General features: G+C 46.8%; 2 protein-coding genes and 1 non-coding gene across 6 annotated transcripts; 1 reads left to right on the top strand and 2 right to left on the bottom strand.

Annotated features, from left to right (window-relative positions):
- Positions 1-16: 16 nt before the first annotated feature.
- Positions 17-4,150, bottom strand: PQBP1 (polyglutamine binding protein 1). 4 transcript variants are annotated; one of them, XM_037062440.1, is made up of 7 exons: positions 4,003-4,147; positions 3,509-3,593; positions 1,492-1,603; positions 1,149-1,261; positions 690-953; positions 389-452; positions 17-228 (listed from the first exon to the last, which is right to left on the bottom strand). In XM_037062440.1, exons 2-7 carry the CDS (start codon positions 3,573-3,575, stop codon positions 72-74), a joined length of 777 nt encoding a protein of 258 aa, XP_036918335.1. In that variant the 5' UTR covers positions 3,576-3,593; positions 4,003-4,147; the 3' UTR covers positions 17-71. The 4 variants fall into 4 exon arrangements, with proteins under 4 accessions (XP_036918335.1, XP_036918337.1, XP_036918336.1 ...); XM_037062442.1 differs by lacking the exon at positions 4,003-4,147 and adding an exon at positions 3,786-3,917; XM_037062441.1 differs by lacking the exon at positions 4,003-4,147 and adding an exon at positions 3,781-3,916.
- A 97-nt stretch (positions 4,151-4,247) lies between these two features.
- On the top strand, positions 4,248-8,855 carry TIMM17B (translocase of inner mitochondrial membrane 17B). The gene is made up of 6 exons (XM_037062444.1): positions 4,248-4,353; positions 5,224-5,323; positions 6,998-7,061; positions 8,070-8,198; positions 8,285-8,395; positions 8,486-8,855. The coding sequence occupies exons 1-6, from the start codon at positions 4,328-4,330 to the stop codon at positions 8,572-8,574; spliced, it is 519 nt and encodes a 172-aa protein (XP_036918339.1). The 5' UTR covers positions 4,248-4,327; the 3' UTR covers positions 8,575-8,855.
- On the bottom strand, positions 6,019-6,134 carry LOC118998360 (small nucleolar RNA SNORA26). The gene has a single exon (XR_005068851.1). It is a non-coding gene; the product is annotated as a small nucleolar RNA SNORA26 (small nucleolar RNA).
- Positions 8,856-21,091: the final 12,236 nt, after the last annotated feature.

Below are 21,091 nucleotides of genomic sequence, written 5' to 3'. Positions count from 1 at the left end.
CAAAGGAAGAAAGCACTCTGGCCTGGTGGGCATGACCCACTGAAAAGATTTTATTAAAGACCCACTAGGGTTCAGTCCTGCTGCTTGGTTCGAGAGGCCTCGGCGTTGGCGCGTAGCACAGCCCCTGGGGATGGATAAGGGCGCTGCTGGAAGAGGGGCCCAGCGGCTGTTGTGTCTGCACCCGTCTTAGCCTCATTCCGCTTGGGGAGTCCTGTTGACCATGTGCCCCTGGAGATGACAGAGGGTCAGGGGGTGGGATGTGGTGCCCCCCCCCACAAACACACAGACAAATAACTGATGAGTCAGCGAAGGAGAGAGTGAGGCGGAAAAGAATGGTCAGTGCAGGAAGTCCAGGAAAGAGAAGAGCTCATGGGGGCACGCCACTTACCGGGGTGCGTCTGAGTACGAGCTGGGGTCCATGGGGTCTAATTCTTCATCCTTCCGGCTTGCAACTGTAGAAGGAGGTGGCAGAGCAAGGTCTACAATGGAGGCACACGAAGCTCCTGATCACAGAGCTTCCCCCGTCACAAGAAATGGAGCCCACAGGTGCCATGGCTGCACCACCTTCTCCCAGGCCCCAGATTCAGACAATTGCATGAAGGGAAGTGAGGGTTTCTATACACTGTTCCCCCCCCCCACCCCCCCGGTGCCTTGCTGCCTCACCCAAGTCGTGGCCCTGCTCAGCTTACCCTTCTTGCTCTTGGGGTAGGGAGCTAGCTCCTCCCGGCGATGGTGGCGCCGTTCTTTGCCCTCTTCTCTCTCCACCTTGTCATATCCACGGTCCCGGTCTCGATCCCTGTCCCGTTCTCTTTCTCTGTCTACCTTGTCATAACCACGCTCTCGGTCTCTGTCTGACTTCTCGTGGCTCCGGTCTGACTTCTCATGGCTCCGGTCCGATTTCTCGTGGCTCCGGTCCGATTTCTCATGGCTCCGGTCCATCTTCTCCTCAGCATCTGGGGACATAAAAGCTCTGAAGTGACTTCTTCCTCCTACCTCAGGACCCAATAGCCTTTGACTCTGACAGCCTCTCTTGCCTGGGGCTGGATCTGCCTGTCTCACCCACCCCTCCTGGATCCACCACCATTTACAGAGCCCTTTCTAAGAACTGCAAGAAGCACTTGTGGCACCCTTGGACCTGCCTTACTCACCTGCATTACTGCTCCTGGGCTTCTTGACAGATTTGGTAATGATGGAGTTGGAGTCATGTGGGGAGAGCCAGGACACGAGGTCTGTTTCCACATTCCAGTAGTAAGGGAGCCCGCTACGAGGCAGGGGGAGGGAGAGAAGCAGTATGGGCACAGATGTCCTCTCCTTGTAGCCTCAACTGCTCCCCAATCTCTGCCTATACCTACCCATATCAGGACTCCCCAAGGAGGAGCCCATATTCCTTCCCTCGTGTCCCCCATTTCCCCAAGGCCAGGGACAGCACAGGAAGGGTAATGTCGGAAGTCAGCTTCCCCCAGTCCCAAACCCCATGGTCCCCGGGCTTACCAGGAAGGGTCAAACACCTTGTACCAGCTTGGTGGCAGGCCCTCCAACCGGGTGGCCTCATAGTCCACGGGATCATCATCGTAGTCCTCAGCAATAATCTCTTCCTCTGGCTCTGCCAGGACAGGCAGAGGAGAGAAGTAAGGATAGGGGAAACTTATCCTACACTTTAGGAATGGAGAGATGTTCACATTCACATGGAGACACGAATGTGCCAGGTCTCACCAGCTATGGCACATAATGGTCACATTCCAAGTCCTAGCATCTAAGTAGTGAACTGACAAAAACGTGTACCTAAATCCATCCTGTTCTGGGTTCAGTTAAGATATACTATTACCCAAGCCTATCTGGTTTCTGGTTTAGATAGACATTTATCCACATTCATGAAGTTCCTGAATTTAGAGAGTATGTAACAGCACACTACGAAAATCTATTTGGCTAAAATGAGTTTAAACAGGAAGAGGTCTGTCTGAAAATATCCAAATCTATTCAGCTCCCAAGCTTGGCAAACAGGGGGTTTCTGACTCCTGTATTTTGTGTAGCAAGAATCTGGATCGCGAGGGATTTATCCAAACACTGCTCTGAATCCATTTAGTTCCCGAAGCCTGATGCATACAGTTGTCAGTTGATACCAATATAATAAAAAGGTGTATATTGTCAGCTCAGTACCAGGCCCTCTCAGTAGGCCTGTTATGGATTTCAGCTGTGGATATAACTAACCATGAAATGTGTATGTCAGCAACAGCACAGTGCCTTTCACATCTGTAGGCCCAAAAGAGATGTCAGCTATAATCATCACTACTGTTATTAAGTTACATACCACCAGAAAAAAAAATTATGTGCACAGGGCCTGGCACCTAAGAGGCTTAACATAAATATCAACAACCACTATCAGTATTAACCACATGATGAATGCCTGGCACACATAAGGCTTGTAATAAATGTCACTTATTAATAAGATGAAAATAAGATGCATTTTCTAGTACTTGGCACACTGTAGGCTGAAACAGATGCCTTTTGACAATAAGGTATAAATATTAGCAGAAGGCACAATGGGCCTAAATGATAGATCCTATCATTTTTTAAAGATTTTTTCATTTTCAGAGAAAGGGGAAGAAAAGGAGAGAAATATCAATGTGTGGTTGTCTCTCACGCACCCTGTACTGGGGAGCTGGCCCACAACCCAGGCATGTACCCTGACTGGGAATTGAACTGATGACCCTTTGGTTTGCAGCCCACACTCAACCCACTGAGCTACCAGCCAGGGCCTCATTTTTTTTATATTGTCAACCATAATGTATATCCAGGTACTTTGTACCATGAAAATACATGTCAGCAATTGACATGGTGAACATCACCAGCACAGTACCTGGCACCACAACAGGTCTGAAAAATGTTACCTATCAGTATGATAAAGAACACAGTATCAGTCCAGCCAGTGTGGCTCAGTTGATTTGGCATCATCCTTCAAACCAAAAGATTGCCTGTTGGATTCCTGGTCAGGGCACATGCCTAGGTTGCAGGCTGTGCTCTGCCCCTGTCGGGGCACTTTGAGAAGGCAAAGGTAACAAATCAATGTTTCTCCTTCACATAGATGTTTTTCTCTCTCCCTTCCCCTTTCTCTAAAATAAAATACAAAATTTAAAAAATATCAGTATGAGCATCCTGCCACTGTCCTAGGCCCACAGAAGACTGCCACAGATGACAGCTATCTTTACTCTTACTCTGTAATCACTTTTATGAATGGATGGACCGAATCCCGCATACAGTAGGCCCACATAGGTATCAGCTGTCAATATTAAGGATGAAATGTCAATCTCCCCTGGGGCCCCTCCCCCAACCTATGCTTGGCACCCAGTAGGTAGGAATGGGCGTCAGAAATCCATATGATTGATCATGAAATGCCTGCCACTTCATTGCTTGCTACACAGTAGCCCCATGTTGCCTATCAAGTGGCAGTAGCAACAAAATGCCAGTCAAGCCTGGCACGTGGTAGGCCCATCTGCTCTAGTTCTCTTACCAGGCTCCAGGTGTTTGAGGATGCCTCTCTTGGCCAAGCGAGTCTGTAGCGCAACTGGCAGCGGCATAGCGAGTAGCAGACAGACCTAGGGACAGATGGAGAGACCGAAAACCAGCTCAGATGAAAATCTGACTCTGGATCATGCAACCAAGCGCCCCCGCCCCAGCATGTGCTAATATGGACCCCCACCTCCCATACTTGCACCAGTAGCTAGGCTAACGAAAGCTGCGCTAAAAGGTGGGGGAAAAATAGGTGGCAACCAAAACTCTCACCAAACCTTTCCAGGACAGGAGCTCCAGAACCCAGTTCCTCTCCAAGGCCTAGGCTCCACCCACCGCTGAAGGGTTCGAATAGGGCTCCCCCACGCCCTACAAATGGGCTCACCCAGCGTCCTCCAAAGACTGCCAGGTGGGAGGAACCAAAGGGCTACAGTGGGGGTTCACAGTGTAGCACCTCCTCCAGTTTCAATAAATGCACCCCCCCCGGGACATTACCAATAGTCACGCGGATAGTAGAAGTTGTCGCCTCACTGTCGTCACCGCTAGAATCACCAGGACTACACAACAACTGCCCTCCACAGCACAGAAAGAATTCCCCTGACCCCAAGACTTGAAATAACTGGGCTACGCTCTGGCTGCGAAAACAGAGGACGTATCCGGGGTAGCCAATGAGAGTGTACTGTAAGCCTGACGTAGGGCGCTGCCACCTAATCGTGGCCGTGGGATAGGTGGGAGCTCGAGAGTGTCTGTACGTTTACTGTGGGGGCGTGGCCCAACCGGGGCTGAGGCAGACTCCGGGGCTTAGGCAGACGCCGGCGCCATGGAGGAGTACGCTCGGGAGCCCTGGTACGGCGATGGGCACAGGCCTCGGGACTGTCCCTGCGGTACCATGGCCAGCTGTGGGAGGTGGGCGGGAGAGGCAGTGGCTCCACAGCGCCATGGCCCCGACTCCAAAGACGCTTAGTTGTGTCTTTCCGCTCTCCTCCACTTGCCCCTCCCCCACTTGGGCTCCGTTAAGAGAGGCTACAACCATGTGCCTGGAGAAGGTGCAGTGTAGGACGAACTACTCCACGTTTCCCCTGACTCATCTCCCAGCCCGTCTTTGTTATAGAAAAGGGACGCTGGTCGAATCCATTTTCGCCAAGGGGTGGCGCGGTGTTAACGGAAATCCCCAGGGTTACCACGCTTGGTTTTTCCCAGGTTGCTTTAGTGAGTGGGGGCGGGGCCTGGATGAGCCTATTGTGAGCAAGGAGGTGGTGCTGGGTCTTCCCCGAGCCCCGCTCTTGGTTTTTCCCAGTTGTGCGAGGTTAAAAGAGAGGAAAGAGGGCGGGGCTCGGTTGGACTTGCTCAGGGTCGGAGAAGGGGGTGCTACTCTCCCTGCTTTAATAACAATACTAGCCAGTTAACACTAGTGACTATTTGGACGTGATAACTCTTTATGCATATTAGTTCATTTAATCTTTGGTAGTAGTAAAGCGGTTGGCAGATTCCGTGTTTAGCTGCAAAGGGGAGGGGCAGAGAGGGCAAAGAAGAATATTTTTTCCTCTTTGCACTCTTACTTGCTTAAATGAGGGGGAAAATAATCTCTATCTGAAAGGCTACTTCCCATTCTGGTGACTTGGTTTCTCCCAACTGGAAAGAGGCCTTGTGGCTTGGCACGACGTGGGGCGGGGGGTGGGGGTTCACATTAACTCCATCCTCCCCTTTACATTGCAGCCCATGGCGAATTGTGGATGATTGTGGTGGAGCCTTCACTATGGGTGTCATTGGTGGCGGAGTCTTCCAGGCCATCAAGGGCTTCCGCAATGCCCCTGTTGTGAGTCCTGGCCTTCCCTGGGTGTGGTGCTGGGGTCCTGTCCTGCCAGCATGGGATACTGCTCTGAAAACTGCTTGGAGCTGCCAGTTACATGCACTTAATCATTCTGGTGCCACCTTGCCTTCTATGTGCTAGGCCTGACACCAGGATATGGGGTTTTGGGGAATTGAAAACAGAGTCTCTGTACCTCACCCCAAACCCAACTGGAGCGCCTCTGTGGAAATGCTGCTGTGGAAATAGGCATCTCTGTCCATGTAAAGACTTCCAAACTCGTAGAAAAATTTTATAAAAGTTCATTAGAGTTTATTTGAGCCAAATAGAGGACCTGCCTGGAAGCACTATCTCAACAAATTGAGAAAAATGCTTCCCAGAATGACAGTTTACAGTTTTATACATGTGGAATTAAGGAGTGAACATAAGGAAGATTATGTGAAGTGGGAGAAAGCAAAGCAGGGAAATCTCTCTGATTGGACTGCAGGGCAGTTAAGATTATGTGCTCTCTTGAGAGTGATTACACTTCTGAAGGTTTCAAAGGTGTATTGACCCAGATGCACAAAAGCAATGAATAGGGCTTGCTTAAGGCAAAGATAACCTTTTACTATGGAAGTTATGGGCCTGAGTAGTGACTACTCACCATGACCTCCAGTTAGGAATTTATGATCAGGTGTCACTCTGTGGTTCCTTTCAGTGAAATTTTCTTTTTCTCAGGTAGAATTCTAAGAGCAGTTTTATAATCTCTGGGTTTAATGGAGACTTACTTTGCCCTTCTGTACTATCCTCTTAGGGCACTGTGTCAGTCTTGAAAAGGCACAAGAAAGGGTGTCAGATTTCGTTACAGACCCCTTTTTCTGTCCAGATCACCAAATTCCATATGTGTGTGCAGAGCCAGACAGATTTTACCTATAGATAGATTCGGGGTCAGAAACCTGTATAAACGGGGAGTGACAGGAGTTTAACTGGCAGAAGGAAGACAGCCTTATGGTTAAGAAAATGTTTTAATTTAACATCAATTCTGTCTCTTTCTCTGACACTACCCTGCCCCCGACACACACACACTGGAGATCTCATCAAATGCCAAACTTTGAATACCATCCATTTGCCAAGGGGTCTGCAGTTTATGTATCTCTCCTTATCCCTTCCCTCAACTCCTATAACACTCTTTCCTGGATCTTTACCCACATTTCTCCCTTTCATCCTCAAGGTCTCAGTATGTATGCCCTCTCCTTAAAGAGGTCTTTTCTTATCTCTCCACCACTATCATGTCTCTCTATTCTAGTTCCTCTGGGGTGCATATTGCTGTCTGAAGCTGTCTTGATTATCTGTACCCTTTCTCTCTGTGTCTCTGACCCAATATACTGTGAACTATGAGAGTGCAGGGGCCAGGTCCACCTCTCCCATTGCTCTATGCCTGCATACAGCATGGTGCCTGGCACATAGGTGCTCAGTAATCATTGAATGAATGGAAGGATGGATAAATGGATGAGAATGTCTCGACCCAACTTTGAGAATACTTGTGCTGGGGTGCTCCCCAGATCCTTAATTCTTGGCTGCTTTTTCACAGCTTTACCCCTGAATACCCCTAACAGGATTCCCATCCACTTCCCCCTCTGAAGAGCTAAAAGCCCTGTCTGACCTCAGCCCTGCTCTGACTCTCCTACTCTTCACTTTCCCCAGGGAATTCGGCACCGATTGAGAGGTAGTGTCAACGCAGTGAGGATCCGAGCCCCTCAGATTGGAGGTGAGAGGCTTGGGGAGACATAGGAGATGTGATGGCAAAGTTGGCGGTGGTTGTTGCTTTGGGTTTAGTCTGCAAGTTGGAGGTCCACATTCGAGCTCCAACTCTGCATGGGACTTCCTGGGAGGGGTGACGTTTCCCAACAAGTTAATATGGATGAGTTCTGGAGTTTAATCCAGACCCTGGCTCTTCTCTGATGTGACCTTGGGACAGTGGCTCAACCTCTCTGAACTTCATCTGTAATATGGGACAATAGCAGTAACCATCCCATTTTGCAATTTATGTGATTTACCTAGTATTTACTAAGTGCCAGTTGCTCTACTGTGCACTTTAATGACATTAACTAATTTAAAGTTTCAGAAGCCAAATAACCTGCAGTACCTAGATCAGGTCCCGGGACCCAATAAGGCCTCAGTAAACATTTTAACTAGCATATTGTTAACTGGCTTTCCTAACCTTCTTCTTTCTCATCGAAACCAAGATTAGAATGCCAACTCTATGTGGTGGTTTATGAGGGTAAAAGGTACTCCATTAAAAGCCAGTAGAGCCCTGACCGATACGGTTCAGTTGGTTGGGGGTCGCCCTGCAAAGTGAAGAGTCACAGGTTCGATTCCTGGTCAGGGCACATGCCTGAGTCGTGGGTTTGGTCCTGGACAGGGCATGTATGAGAGGTAACTGATTGATGTTTCTCTCCCTCTCTTTCTCCTTCCCTTCCTCTCCTCCTAAGAATTCAAAAAAATTACAAAAAAGCCATATAGAAGGTAAATGTGCTTATAAACTCTTCACCTCCCTGTGAAGAAAGTAGTGTTGATTGCAATTAGAGACATCTTGAAGAAGTAGCTATAGCAGGGACAGATGGGAATATCCCCCAGAAGTATGCTATCTGTCTTTCACCTGAGTTTTTCTCCCCTTTCTTCACCAAAGCATTCAGGCCTTGGAAGTTCATAGTCTCTGAGCTGTGGATTCTTGGGATTCCCCGGGAACACTAATTAGGCCTCTGTCCCCCTACAGGTAGTTTTGCAGTGTGGGGGGGCCTATTCTCCACCATTGACTGTGGCCTGGTGCAGCTTCGGGGCAAGGAGGATCCCTGGAACTCCATCACCAGCGGAGCGTTGACTGGGGCTGTGCTGGCTGCTCGCAGTGAGTGCCCCCAGCCCTGGCCCCAACCCCTTCCACTCTGTTTTGCCAGCCCTCAGCTCTCTCTTCCTGCCTCCTTGCTCCTCCAGGTGGCCCCCTAGCCATGATGGGCTCGGCAATGATGGGGGGCATCCTATTGGCCCTCATCGAGGGTGTTGGTATCCTCCTCACTCGCTACACTGCCCAGCAGTTCCGCAATGGTGAGTATCTGGTGAAGTTGGTCAGGAAGAGGTGGAAAATGCCCTGCCTAGCCTCCTCTGCTCACCTTTGCTTGATTCTCCCCTCTCCAGCACCCCCGTTCCTGGAGGACCCCAGCCAGCTGCCCCCTAAGGAGGGTACCCCGGCCTCAGGCTATCCCAACTACCAGCAGTACCACTGAGGAAGTGACCACCTGTCACCACCATCGTGGGAGCTCCTTGGTTCCCTCCCCGATGATCTACCTCGAAGGGAGGGCTGGCTCCCACTTGGCCCTGGGACCCTCCAGAGAGGGCCTCTATTCTTTGTTCCCTGTCCCAGGGTGGGGGTGGGGCACCCCAGCTACCCTGATGGATGGGTCCCCTTCCTTCAGGGCACCCCAGCCCCACACTTACATGTAACAAGCTCTCACCCAACCCCTTCCTGTGGCACCTGATGAGTATTTAAAGCCAGTTTTGAAATGCCTTTGTATGTACTCATTAAGCTACCTGTGGGATATCCTCCTTAAGATAAGAGGCAGGGCCCTCTTCAAGGACTCAGAAACCCTAAGGTTTGGAGTCACAGAGTGGGCCTTAGTGAATATAGGGTGAATGACAAAGGGGAAATGAATCAAGATGTTAATAGATACATGAATAAGCATGTGTGGGGGCCAAATGATGAATCATAAGTACATAGAGGAATAGGCTTAGAAAGAAGTGAGGGAACACAAGGATTGCTGGGGTTGAGGGAGTGGTTTTGCACACGGCACCCCGAACCCTCCCTCCCAGGCTCCCATTGCCAAGGCTGGGAAATCTGAACCCAAAACGAACTCCATGGTTCTGGATACCATTGGTGTGAAGATAACCCCCTCCACATGGCCTCACCAAGGACCTGGGAAGAAGAAAAGGTCAGGGAGACCTGGCTTCCTCGAAGAAGGGCCCTGGGTTAGTCTCCTCTTCTGTGCCACAGAAACCCTTCTGCTCTGCCATACTCCATGTCGTCGGTGTTTTTTAGGGGGAACTACAAAATAACCAGAAACAAGTTTGCATTTTGGGGTGGGGGGTTATGGGAAAATTTTTTTCTGGATGGACTCGCTTCCAGATGCTGTCTCCTCTATGTAAACCCCCCGCCATGGGTGAGGCAAGCATTGTGTCCGAGGTGCAAGTGCTGCAGTGCAAATAGCCTACAGGAGACATAAGAGCTGTCCCTTTGTGCAAGCCATCACGAAGGGGTGGAAAGGGACTTCATATGCCCTCATATGAAGTCGCTCCCTGGAGGTGCAAATACTAAGTCCCCAGGCTGCCTAAGGCTTCGACAGGGACCCGGTGGTTCTCAGCAGTAGCAGGACTGCAGGACTGTGTGCTTGATTGACTCGATGCCAGGGAGAGCCCAGCCATCCCAGTGAAGACTGACTAGGGAGGGTAGGCATGGGTAGTAGGCACCGTGCCCACAGCTCTTGGCCTCAGCAGGGCCCCAGCCTCAAACTCATGGCTGGCTCTGCACACAGGTCTGTGTAGGACCAAGGTCCCAGTCAGACCCAGGGTGTCTTGGGTTGTGACCCTTGTATTTCTGGGCCACTTCCTTTGGTCCCTCCTCTTCTGTACATCTAGGCCCTGCCCTTCCTCAGCTCTAGCCACATTCTCCAGACCCCACCTTGATCCTTTCAAACACTGTTCCATTAGGTCTCAGACTTTCCATTCCAGGAGTCCTCAAGTTCCTCCCAAGCTGCTGTCATTCCAACAGACCCTTGTATGTTCAGGCTCCACTCCCTTTCAGGCTGGCCCTCTAAGGTTCCTGCAGACCCTACTCCTTCATAAACCAACCCAGGCTGCTCTGAGGCCCAGTCCCTACTGTATCTCTGATGTGCTCCACATGGACTCCCCCCCCCAGCCCCTTAGAGCAGCAGCTCTCCAGCTCTCAGCCTCTAGACCTCTGCAACTTCAGTCCCTGCCCTCTCTCCTCTCCCACCCCCTTCAGGCAATCCCAAACCCTAGGTGCTTGGGCCTCCACCTCTTGGTTGGTGCTGGGATCCTCAGGCCCTGCCCCCTGCCTGCCCCATGACCAAATGCTTGGCCCACTTCCTTTCCGAAAACAAGGGATGCCGGCTCAGACCCCTGGTGGATTTCGTGGGCAGGGAGTGCAGAGAATGGGAGAAGGCAGGAGTGAAGCAGAAACAGATGAAAGAGAAATAGGAACTGGAGAGACACATAGGGTTATAGAGACACTAATGGAGATGCACAAAGATGTGCAGGAGATAAATGAAAAGGGAGACGAGAAAGGGCAGAGACTGTAAGAGAAACAGGAAGACAGTGTGGAGGTAAAAAAATGCAGGTATGGCCCTGGCTGAGTAGCTCAGTTGGTTGAGTGTCATCTCCATATGCCAGGGTTGCAGGCTCCATCCCCGGTCAGGGCCATACGAGAATCAACCAAAGGGTGCATCAGTAAGGGAAATGACATCAATGTGTCTCTCGTCACCCCCCCCACCCCTCTTTCTAAGAATCAATCAATAAAAAGAAAGGTATGGCCAGTGGGGGGGACTTCGCAGTGAGATAGATGGAGGCAAACACAGGAGTGAAGAAGGTGAGGTGGCGTAGAGTTGTGAGCTGGACTGGGGCTACCCTGCCAGAGGCTTCCAGGCCAGGCCTCCTCAGACCGTCTGCCCACTTAACCTCTGGCTGAGGGGCCTCAGAAAGGCAGAGAGATGCCAACAACCTGCAGTCTTGCATTCTCTCTCTCTCTCTCTCTCTCTCTCTCTCTCTCTCTCTCTCTCTCTCTCTCTCTCATCCCTAATTTAATCCCATCTTATTTTAATAAGGATTTCAGCTTCTCTCATCCAGGTTCTTCCTTCCTGTCTTCTTCCTCCTGACCTTATCCCTTTCTATCTTGATCTCAGTCTTTCTTTCCCATTTTTTCCCTTTGATCTCCCTGGCTGGTGGCTGTCTTTCCCTGTGGTCTATGGGTTTGCCATAAACCTGTCCACATGGTTTGCAGAGGTGGACAGATTCAGGGGAGAACAGGGAGTCCAGCCCAAACAGTGAGGTGGGGAAATCACCCTATCCGTTTCCTCAGGCAGAGGCCCTGCGAGGATGGGAAGAGAGACTTGGGGAAATCAAAGACAAGCAGAGAGGCAGAGAGAGAGACAAAGATACCAAGAGAAAGGGAAGTCAGAGTTTATGGAGACATCAAGGGAGAGAGATGCAGAGAAAAAGAAATACCAAACGAGAAAAAGAACAAGTAAACAAGTGAAAAGAGAGAATGGAAAAGAGATAGATAGATATTGAAATTGGGAGACGCAGAGACAGAAAAATGGAAGGGCAGAGAGTGTCAGAACAAGAGTGTCAGAGAAGTGAAAGAGTTGAACAGAGAGGAGAGAAGTAAGAGAGATGAAAGTGGGCATACACACTTTACCCTGAGTCTGGGGGTTGCTGGTCTGAGTGTTCTTAGGTCCTCTGTTGTCTCAGTGTTAGTTGGAGAACGGGGCCTGACTGAGCAGGACAGCTCTGATGTCCCCACCTCAACCACCTAGGTCATGGAGGTGAACAGGAAGGCCACCTCCCCTGGGGATTTGTTGGGACTGGGAACCATCTCAAGAAGCCTATTTAGGGCCAACCTCTGGATCTGACCAATGGGGGCCATCTCAGGAATCTACAGCATCATCAGACTGCTACGGCCGCGTGGAAGAGAAAGGATGTGCAATGATCACTTGTTTTTTATTGAATTTATTGGGGTGACATTGGTTCATAAAATTATATTGGTTTCAGGAGTACAATTCTATAATACATCATCTGTATATTGTACTGTGTGTTCACCACCCCAAGTGCAATGATTCCTTCTGAGGTGACAGACAAATTTTGCCTACAGTTATGCTGCCTGAAAGTGACAAAGCTGGGCTCTGTATCCTTATTTATAGCGCTTAGAGTTTCAGAGATGTCATTTGCAACATAGTATTTTAAAGATTTTATTTACCTTTAGAGGGGAAAGGAAGGAGAGAGGGAGAGAAACATCAATGTATGGTTGCTTCCAATGCATCCCCCACTGGGAACTGGCCTGCAACCCAGGCATGTGCCCTGACTGGAAATTGAACCGCGATCCTTTGGTTCGCAGGCCACTGAGCTACACTAGCACAGGCTGCAACATAATTTCCAGGACGACACATTACCAGTCCTGATTATGTGTGTCGTTGGAAGGTTTTTTCAGGCCATAGCCACAATTTCTGGGCCCCCATTAAAATAACAATTTCAAGGACAGACATCTTTTTTTAAAATTATTGTTCAGTTATAGTTGTCTGCATTTTACCCCCACCACTTCCCCCCACCCCAGTCAAACCCCAGACTTACCTTAATGGAGATGAAATCAGCAACAGGCCTGGCATTCACACAGGGCTCTGTTTGCTCAGAAACTCAAGACAAAGCCGCTCACCTGAAGATGTCACCAGAAGAGATGGTGTGAACTATATGATACAGAATGTAGGCTCTTCCTCCGCAACACGCAGAGAAGGGCATTTCTTTTCCTCCTCAGATTCCTCTAGTTGTTTATGAAGACAATTACAAGACTGAGCTCTGAAATTTTATTTAGTGAGCATTAGAAAGAGAAAACATTAGGTCTAGGGATCTAAATTTTTATTGCAAAATATGAAGGATAGGGCCAAAGAGAATTTTTTTTTTAAATTTTTTCAGTGAAATAATGAACATGTAATGTTTTTCTCCTACAAAAGAAGATCTCATTTCCTTTAGGATCTGGTCCACTGAACCCTATTTCCTTAATAACTTCAGTTCAGCCCTGGCTGGTGTGACTCAGTGGATTGAGTGCTGGCTTGTGAACTGGAAGGCCATCACTGGTTCCATTCCTGGTCAGGGCACATGGCCTGGGTTGCAGGCCGGGTCCCCAGTTGGGGGCATGTGAGGGGCAACCAATCGATGTATCTCTCACATACACATGTTTCTCTGCCTCTCTTTCCTCTCTCCCTAATAATAAATAAACCTTTAAAAAATAACTTCAGTTCAAACAGGCTTTCTGCATACCCCTCATATTCCCCAGGCTGGAGTCTAACTTCTGGGGACTTAGAGAGGACGGGGAAAATGGGATGTCCTTGGAGGTCATTTCTTCACACAGGAATCTTCTGAGATATGACAGGTCCTGTGTGGTTCTCACGTGTTGATCCAGGCCCTATGTTCCTGCGTTATTGCTTAAACTGGCTATAGGGTGCCTCCAGGTCTAATTCTCTCTCTTGGTTAATTCTGTGCCCCCCAGGGTAATGGGCAGTATTGCTCACTCGCCCTAGCCATAATGTGAGCTTGATGGTTTTATGAGCCCTGTATGCCTAGATCATTATACAAACTTGTCTACCCCAAAAGACACAATCAGCTTCAAAACACGTAAAATTGATGAATGAATAATCACAATATATAAAGAGCTCCTACAAAAAAATAAGAAAAAGACAAGCAATAGAAAACCCAATAGCAAAGCAAGCAAAGGATGAGGTAATTTTTTTTTTATAAAAGAGGAAACCCAAATGGCCAATAACATGAAAATATACTTACGTTAAGTCAGGGGACTCTGTGTTAAGACAAAATACTATTGCATATCAATCAGATGGGCAAGAAATTTTAAATCTCATAACACCAAGTGTTGCTATGGAATTCACAAACAAGGTGTCTCATTCACAGCTTATGGAAGTGTAATGGGGACAGTAATCATTTTGGAAAACTGGCAGTATCTACAAGAGCTGCATATATATACATCTATCACCCAGTGATGCCATCTCTAGGTATATACCCTAACAGAAATGTGTACCGATATTAACCAAAGACATGTACAAGAATGTTTACACCAGCTTTATTCATAATAGCCCCAAATAGGAAATTACCAAAATGCATATTAACCAATGGATAAATGAATAAATTGTGGTGTATTCACAATACTAAAGAGCAGTGTGTTGGAGACAAGTGTCTGTGGATATCTCATGCTCCTTCATGGTCTGGGCCTTCTGAGCAAAAGGACATGTTTCCAAAGCAGTTTTAAAAATTACAGCTAGTGTATCTTTCTGGAGAGATTTCCAGACAATTAGGATAATAAACCTAGAAATACCTCTCCCATCCCCCAAACCAGGAGATTGTTCATATTCCAGAATAACAAGTAATCTCCGTTTATGGAGAGGAGGACAGCTCGACGTGTCAGCAGCTTCATAAAAGCTCAGTCTCCTAATTTCAAGTTCCTCTCCTGTAGTGCCACCCACTTGCATAGGCAGGAAACATCTGGTCTCGTGCAAACTGGACCATGAGAAACCAATTGCTCTGGCTGGTGCTTTTTGCTGCAAATAATAAATGACCTATTTTTATGAGACACAGGTCTTGTGTCTGTATATGTGTAAAACTGCAGCAGGCTAACTTGTTAGCTTGCACATGGGGCGAAACTTCAGGTTCTAAGCATCAAAATGAACAGTTGTTCTGGCTGGTGTGTCTCGATTGGTTGGGCATCGTCCCACAAACTGAAGGGCCACAGGTTCAGTTCCCAGTCAGGGCATATGCCTGGGTTGCGGGCCAGGTCCCCAGTTGGGTACGTGTGAGGGGCGCCAGATTGATGTTCCTCTCCCTGTCTTTCTACTTCCCCCTCTCCTCTCCTTAAAAATAAATCAATAAAATATTTTTTGAAATTTAAAAAGAATAAACAATTATAATTCTGTATGCGTAACATGGACGAATCTCCCAATGTTGAGCAAAAGAAGCTGCTAGACATAAAAGAACACATACCACATGACTGTCTTTATACAAAATTTACAGATCAGGCTAAATTAAACCATGCTATTATAACTCAGGGTCGTGGGTACCCTGTGGGAGAAAGTGACTGGAAGTGGGCACAAGGGAGGCACATGAGGTAAGGTGCTGGTCACGTTCTGTTTCTTGATCTGGTTGCCCGTTACATGTGTATTCAGTTTGAGGAATTTTATAAGACTGTGCCCTTCTGTCGTGCACTTTTCTACATGTATAACATATCTCACTAAAGAGTTAAATATGTCCTACAGCCAAATGTATCAACAGGGATAATTCTCAAACCTACAACATTAAGACAGAAGAAAGTTGGACACTGTTATATATAGTATGATACTTGTTTTCAACAAGTTTTTTAAAACATGCAAATATGCTGTTTATGGATCCCTAATTATATAATAAAAGAGTAAAAAACATGCAAGGAAATGATAGATAATCAATTCAAATGCAGTTACCTCGGAGAAAGGAGGTAGAGGTATAGAATTGGGTAGGGGAACCCATTGGGTAAATTTCAGCTGGAGCTGAAATACTTTGTTTCTTAAAGAAAAAGACTTGAGGCAAATTACAAAATGTTGAGCTCTGTTGGGAGAAAAGTTCCCAGGTGTTCATTATATTACTGTCTCCCACAGATTATTGTGCGTTTGAAATAGTTCATAATTTAGAAGAGTAAAAAAAAATTCTGCTAGTGTTAAATTGATTTCACAGATTAATTTAGGGACACATTAATCCAATGTTGATTCTTCATGTCCAGAACATTATATGTCCCCTATTTATTCAGGTCACTTTTTCTTTTCATAAAAATGTATAGAGTTTGTATTTTTTTTCCCAATGTATTGACAGGAAGTTGATGGATTTTGTTATCATGATGAACAATATCCTTTTATTATGCTTTCTAATTTTGTGTCTAAAAGGAAAGCAATTTCTTTTTCAACCGTATTTCTGGTCACCTTTCTCACTTGCTTCTCATTACTCTGTATAATACTTTTTTTCTTTTTAAAAATATTTTATTAATAGTTTTTCAGATAATTTTCTAAGCAGATAATATCAATGGGCTTCAGCCAAAGGCCAACTGGTGAACGAGGTAGGGTTTATGAGCTCATAACAACAGGGGAGACAGCACATCATGGAGAACTTTGGGGCATCTCAGTAAGAGGGGTTTCAGAAAAGACATGATAGGGTGCGGGTTTGTGTTAGGTGATCTCAGGGAGGGTTAAAGAAGCAGGACTTTGCTCTGGATTTGGCTGCTGTCAGAAAGTAGGCTTAAGGCCCTGGCTGGCATAGCTCAGTGGATTGAGCGCGGGCCTGCGAACCAGATGATCGCAGTTCGATTCCCAGTCAGGACACATGCCTGGGTTGCAGGCCAGTTCCCTGCAGGCCAACTCCCAGCAGGGGACGCATGAGAGGCAACCATACATTGATGTTTCTCTCCCTCTCTCCTTCCCTTCCCCTCTAAAGATAAATAAATAAAATCTTTAAAAAAAAAGAAAGTAGGGTTAATTCTGCCCTGACTGATGTGGCTCAGTTGATTGAACATCATTCAACAAAGCAAAAGCTTGCAGTCTGATTCCCCGTCAAGGCGCATGGCTGGACTGTGGCCTGGTCCCTGCTTGGAGTGTGTGTGGGAGGCAGCCCGTGGATGTTTCTTTCACACATTGATGTTTCTCTCCCTCCCTTTCTCTGTCTCTTTCCTTCCGTCTAAAAATAAATGAATAAAATCTTTAAAAAAAGAAAGGATAATTCTGTGACAGAGTATCTCAGTAATTCATATCTAGAAGACAAAAGGAATGAAGCAATAACTAGTCAGGGAACAGCAGTTACTCATATTAGACAGATGGATGTCCAGTCATTTTGTGTCTTGGACAATGTTCATGTTCTTGTCTGTGCCCAGGCTTAATTACAGAGCGGCTGGCTTTTTGTCTTAATCCATCATAGTCACAGGGTGAGCCTGTCTGATGTGGATATTTTGTGGACTTGTTCGTGTTCAACAGAAGAACGCCAATGCCGAGCTATAAGTGCCAAGCCAGCCCCTCCTAACCCCAAGACCTAGGTGATAGCATCAGTATGCCTTTTGTCCATTATTTTTCGAGAGGAGAAGGGAGGGAGAAAGAGAGAGACACATAAATGCATGGTTGCTCGCACTGGGGACCCGGCCTTCAACCCAAGCATGTGCCCTAGACTGGGAATTGAACCGGTGACCCCTTGATTCGCAGGCAGGCACTCAACCACTGAGCCATACCAGCCAGGGCCCAAGTTAGTGTTGTGATCACCCTGCAGAGGCAGGGTGGACGCCCCTACACACCCCAAATTTACTTTGGATGTTAAGCCTGATGATGCCACACAGGGATCAAGAAGATATGAAAGGTTTATTACTCGCATAATGAGACTCTCTGGAGACAGCAGAGAAAGGAGACTAGTTTGGGATTTTATTGTAGTTAGTGGGTGGGGCCAGGGCAAGGGGTCCCACACACAGCTGGAGCTTCGGGTGGTTTGAACTTCCTGCCAGTGCCAAAGGAAGGAGAATCCAGAGTTTCTTTTTATTTTTATGTTTTCATTCTCACCCAAAGATATTTGTACCGATTTTTAGAGTGAGAGAAAGGGGGAGGGGGGAGAGAGAGATCAATCAGTTGCCTTTCACATGTATCCAACCGGGGACCTGGCCTGAAACCCAGGAACGTGCCCTGACCAGGAATTGAATCAGTGACCTTTTGGTTTGTGGGACAATGCCCAACCCACTGAGCCACACCAGTCAGGGAAGAGGGGCATATTTCTTGAGTGAAGTTAAACAGTAGCGGCAAAATAAGTTGGAGTGTCTCTGAACAGAACAAACTTCCCTAATGTTAGCTCCCATTTCTGAAAGGCTAGGTCATGCTGATTCTGATTCTGTACTGATCTTAGCAAAAACAGTCTGTGAGGCCAATGGCCAATTTTTATAAGATCAAAGTTTGAGATTACTTTTTGAGGGAAATGTTAAGTACCAGAAGGGACCTATAGAAAGAAAGCTCCCTTCTGAGGTATTTATAAGAATAGTTATAACCCTGACTGGGTGCCTCACTTGATTCGAGCATTATCCCCATACACCAAAAGGTTGCAGACTTGATTCCCTGGTCAGGGCACATACCTAGGTTGCAGGTTCGATCCCCGGCTTGGAGTGCACGCAAGAGGCATCCTAATCGATATATGTTTCTCTGGCTCTTTCTCCCTTCCTCTCTCTCTAAAATCAATGAACAAATCCTTGGATGAGGATTTTAAAATAATAATAAATAAAAGAACAGCTATATTAAAATTTTTGTCAGTTTAAGGTAGTGTGTGTGTGAGAGACAGAGACAGACAGACAGAGAGAGAGAGAGAGAGAGAGAGAGAGAGATTTATTGATGTAGCAATCAAATTCAGAGCTGTAGCCAGTCTGAAATACACAGAAGAGTGTTTTTTTTCTTAAGTGACAGAGGAGACCATAAGAGATCAAAGGTAACAGGGTGAGAATAAGGGAGATCATAGTGAGAGATACTTTATTTGGTTACTAGGTACAATAATAGTTAAAATTAATAGTATAATTAACAAAGAAAAAAGTGAAGAATCAGAAAATTAATTTTTTAAATTCATTTTTCAGCCCTGGCTGGTGTGGCTCAGTGGATTGAGCGCGGGCTTGCGAACCACACGATCGTGGTTCGATTCCCAGTCAGGGCATGTGCCTGGGTTGCAGGCCAGTTCCCGGCGGGGGACTCACGAGAGGCAACCATACATTGATGTTTCTCTCCTTCTCTTACCCTCTAAAGATAAATAAATAAAATATTTTTAAAATTCATTTTTCAATTACAGTTAACCAATTTCAGGTGTACAACACAGTGATTGGACATTTATGTAGCTTATAAAGGGACCACCCAGATAACTCTAGTTACCTATCTGACAATATACACAGTTATTACAATACCACAGACTGTATCAGAAAATTAACCCTGTTTGGTGGTCTTGGGCAAAAGCTGTCCACCTTTGCCGTCATCAGCTTCTGGATAATTCCTAACAATCCTCAGTTTGAAGCCTATTAGTAAGGTGTTTTCCATTGCTGCTCCAGGGTGGTTTTCCCTTTGATCACGCAGGCAGGCAGCCGCAGGATGGATATTCCCGTATTCCCAGGATATTCGCTGCATTTCTGATGTATCCATCTATCCATCACGCAGGCAGGCTTTGTTTAGATGGATACATCAGAAATGCAGACGACTGGAGGCGTCATCTGGGTCTCGAGAAGAATTAAATCACATTGTCCTCTAACAAGGTAGACTCTATGGTTCCAAGTGAAATTACCACTGTGAGGAGTGTGTTATTAACTCAGAAGTAACTAACTAGAGGCGTTCTCCAGAGGGATTAGGTCTGATTGCCATCAAGGCTAATGGCAACACTTTAGTCCCTGTAAATTTGAGAGATTATGGATGGTAATGGCTATAGAATTTCTGATGTTTAAAACTATACAGAGTTTTTAGCTTTGACCAGGTGGTTCAGCTGGTTAGAGCATTGCCCCATCCACCAGAGTGTTGTGGGTTCGACCCCTGATCTGGGTGCACATGGGAAGCAACCGATTGATGTTTTTCTCTCAGATCAATGTTTCTCTCTCTCTCTCTCTCTCTCTCTCAAAACATCAATAAACATGTTCTAATGGAGGAATGAAGTAGCCAAGTAATAAATACATAAATACAGGCTGCAATAAATGCAATAGAGGGAATGAAGACAGTGTAATATTAGAGAGTAATGTCTGCAGGCCTTGGCTACTATTTATGTAAAACACTCGAGGGAGAAGCTGGTTCTGAATAAGGATAGCATTGCAAATGCCCTGCAGGAGGAGGGATGCATGTTGAATTTTCCACATCAATCTTTCATGGCTCTTAATTTTCCTCTTCTACTGTCTATCTCTTGGTCTTTCGGTATCCTCATATTTGAGATGCTTCTCTAAAACTATTTTCCAGGTTACTCATTCTGTCTTCTGTTGTGTCCATTCTATGTATTCAGCCCCAGGTCTATTGATGGCTCTTTTCATTACAGCCTCTTATGAGACCAGCTCAGGTGTGTTCAGGGTGATATGGCCATAGAAAGTAACAGCCTCTTTTTTAAAAAGACTTTACTTATTTAGAGCAGTTTTAGGTTCACAGACAAGTTGAGAGAAATGAGAACATATATAACTGCTGTGCTTCAAACTCACAGGCCCCACTTCACTCCCTTGAATATGCCAAGCTGCTTCACCTTAGATCCTGTTCTTGCACGTTCCCTCTGCCTGAGATGCTGTCCCCTTACATCCATCGTCCTGGGTAACTCCTTTCCAGCCTTTATTTAGTTCTCAGCACGGATACCCTTTCTTAGAGGAAATTTTCCCAGACCCCGTTCACTATGGGTGGTAGATCTTTTCTTTCTTTCTTCCTTCCTCCCTCCCTCCCTCTCTTCCTTCCTTCCTTCCTTTCTCTCTCTCTCCTCTTCTCTTTTCTTTCTCCTTTCCTCTCCTCTCTTTCCCTCCTTTCCTTTCTTTTTCTTTCTAACTTTCTTCTTAGAGAGAAAGGAAGAGAGGGAAAAAAGAGGGAGAGAAACATCAATGTGTGAGAGAAAGAAATGTCCATTGGCTGCCTCTTGTCCATTGGCTCCCAGGTCCCCAAACTGGGGACCTGGCCCACAACTCAGGCACGTGCCCTGACTGGGAATTAAACCCATGACCTTTTGGTTTGCAAGCCAGTGCTCAATCCTCTAAGCCACACCAGCCATGGCTGGACCTTCTTTCTTTTTTTAAAAAAGATTTTATTTACTTATTTTTTTAAATTTATTTATCTTTAGAGGGGAAGGGAAGGAGAGAGGGAGAGAAATATCAATGTATGGTTGCCTCTTGGGAGTCCCCTGCTGGGAACTGGCCTGCAACCCAGGCATGTGCCCTGACTGGGAATCGAACCGTGATCGTGTGGTTTGCAGGCCCGCGCTCAATCC

The sequence above is a fragment of the Sturnira hondurensis genome, unplaced genomic scaffold (assembly GCF_014824575.4).
Source record: "Sturnira hondurensis isolate 20B ecotype Veracruz unplaced genomic scaffold, ASM1482457v3 Scaffold0013994, whole genome shotgun sequence".
Taxonomy (NCBI): domain Eukaryota; kingdom Metazoa; phylum Chordata; class Mammalia; order Chiroptera; family Phyllostomidae; genus Sturnira; species Sturnira hondurensis.
Note: the sequence above shows the minus strand (reverse complement) of the source record. Positions and strands in the feature narration are given on the sequence as shown.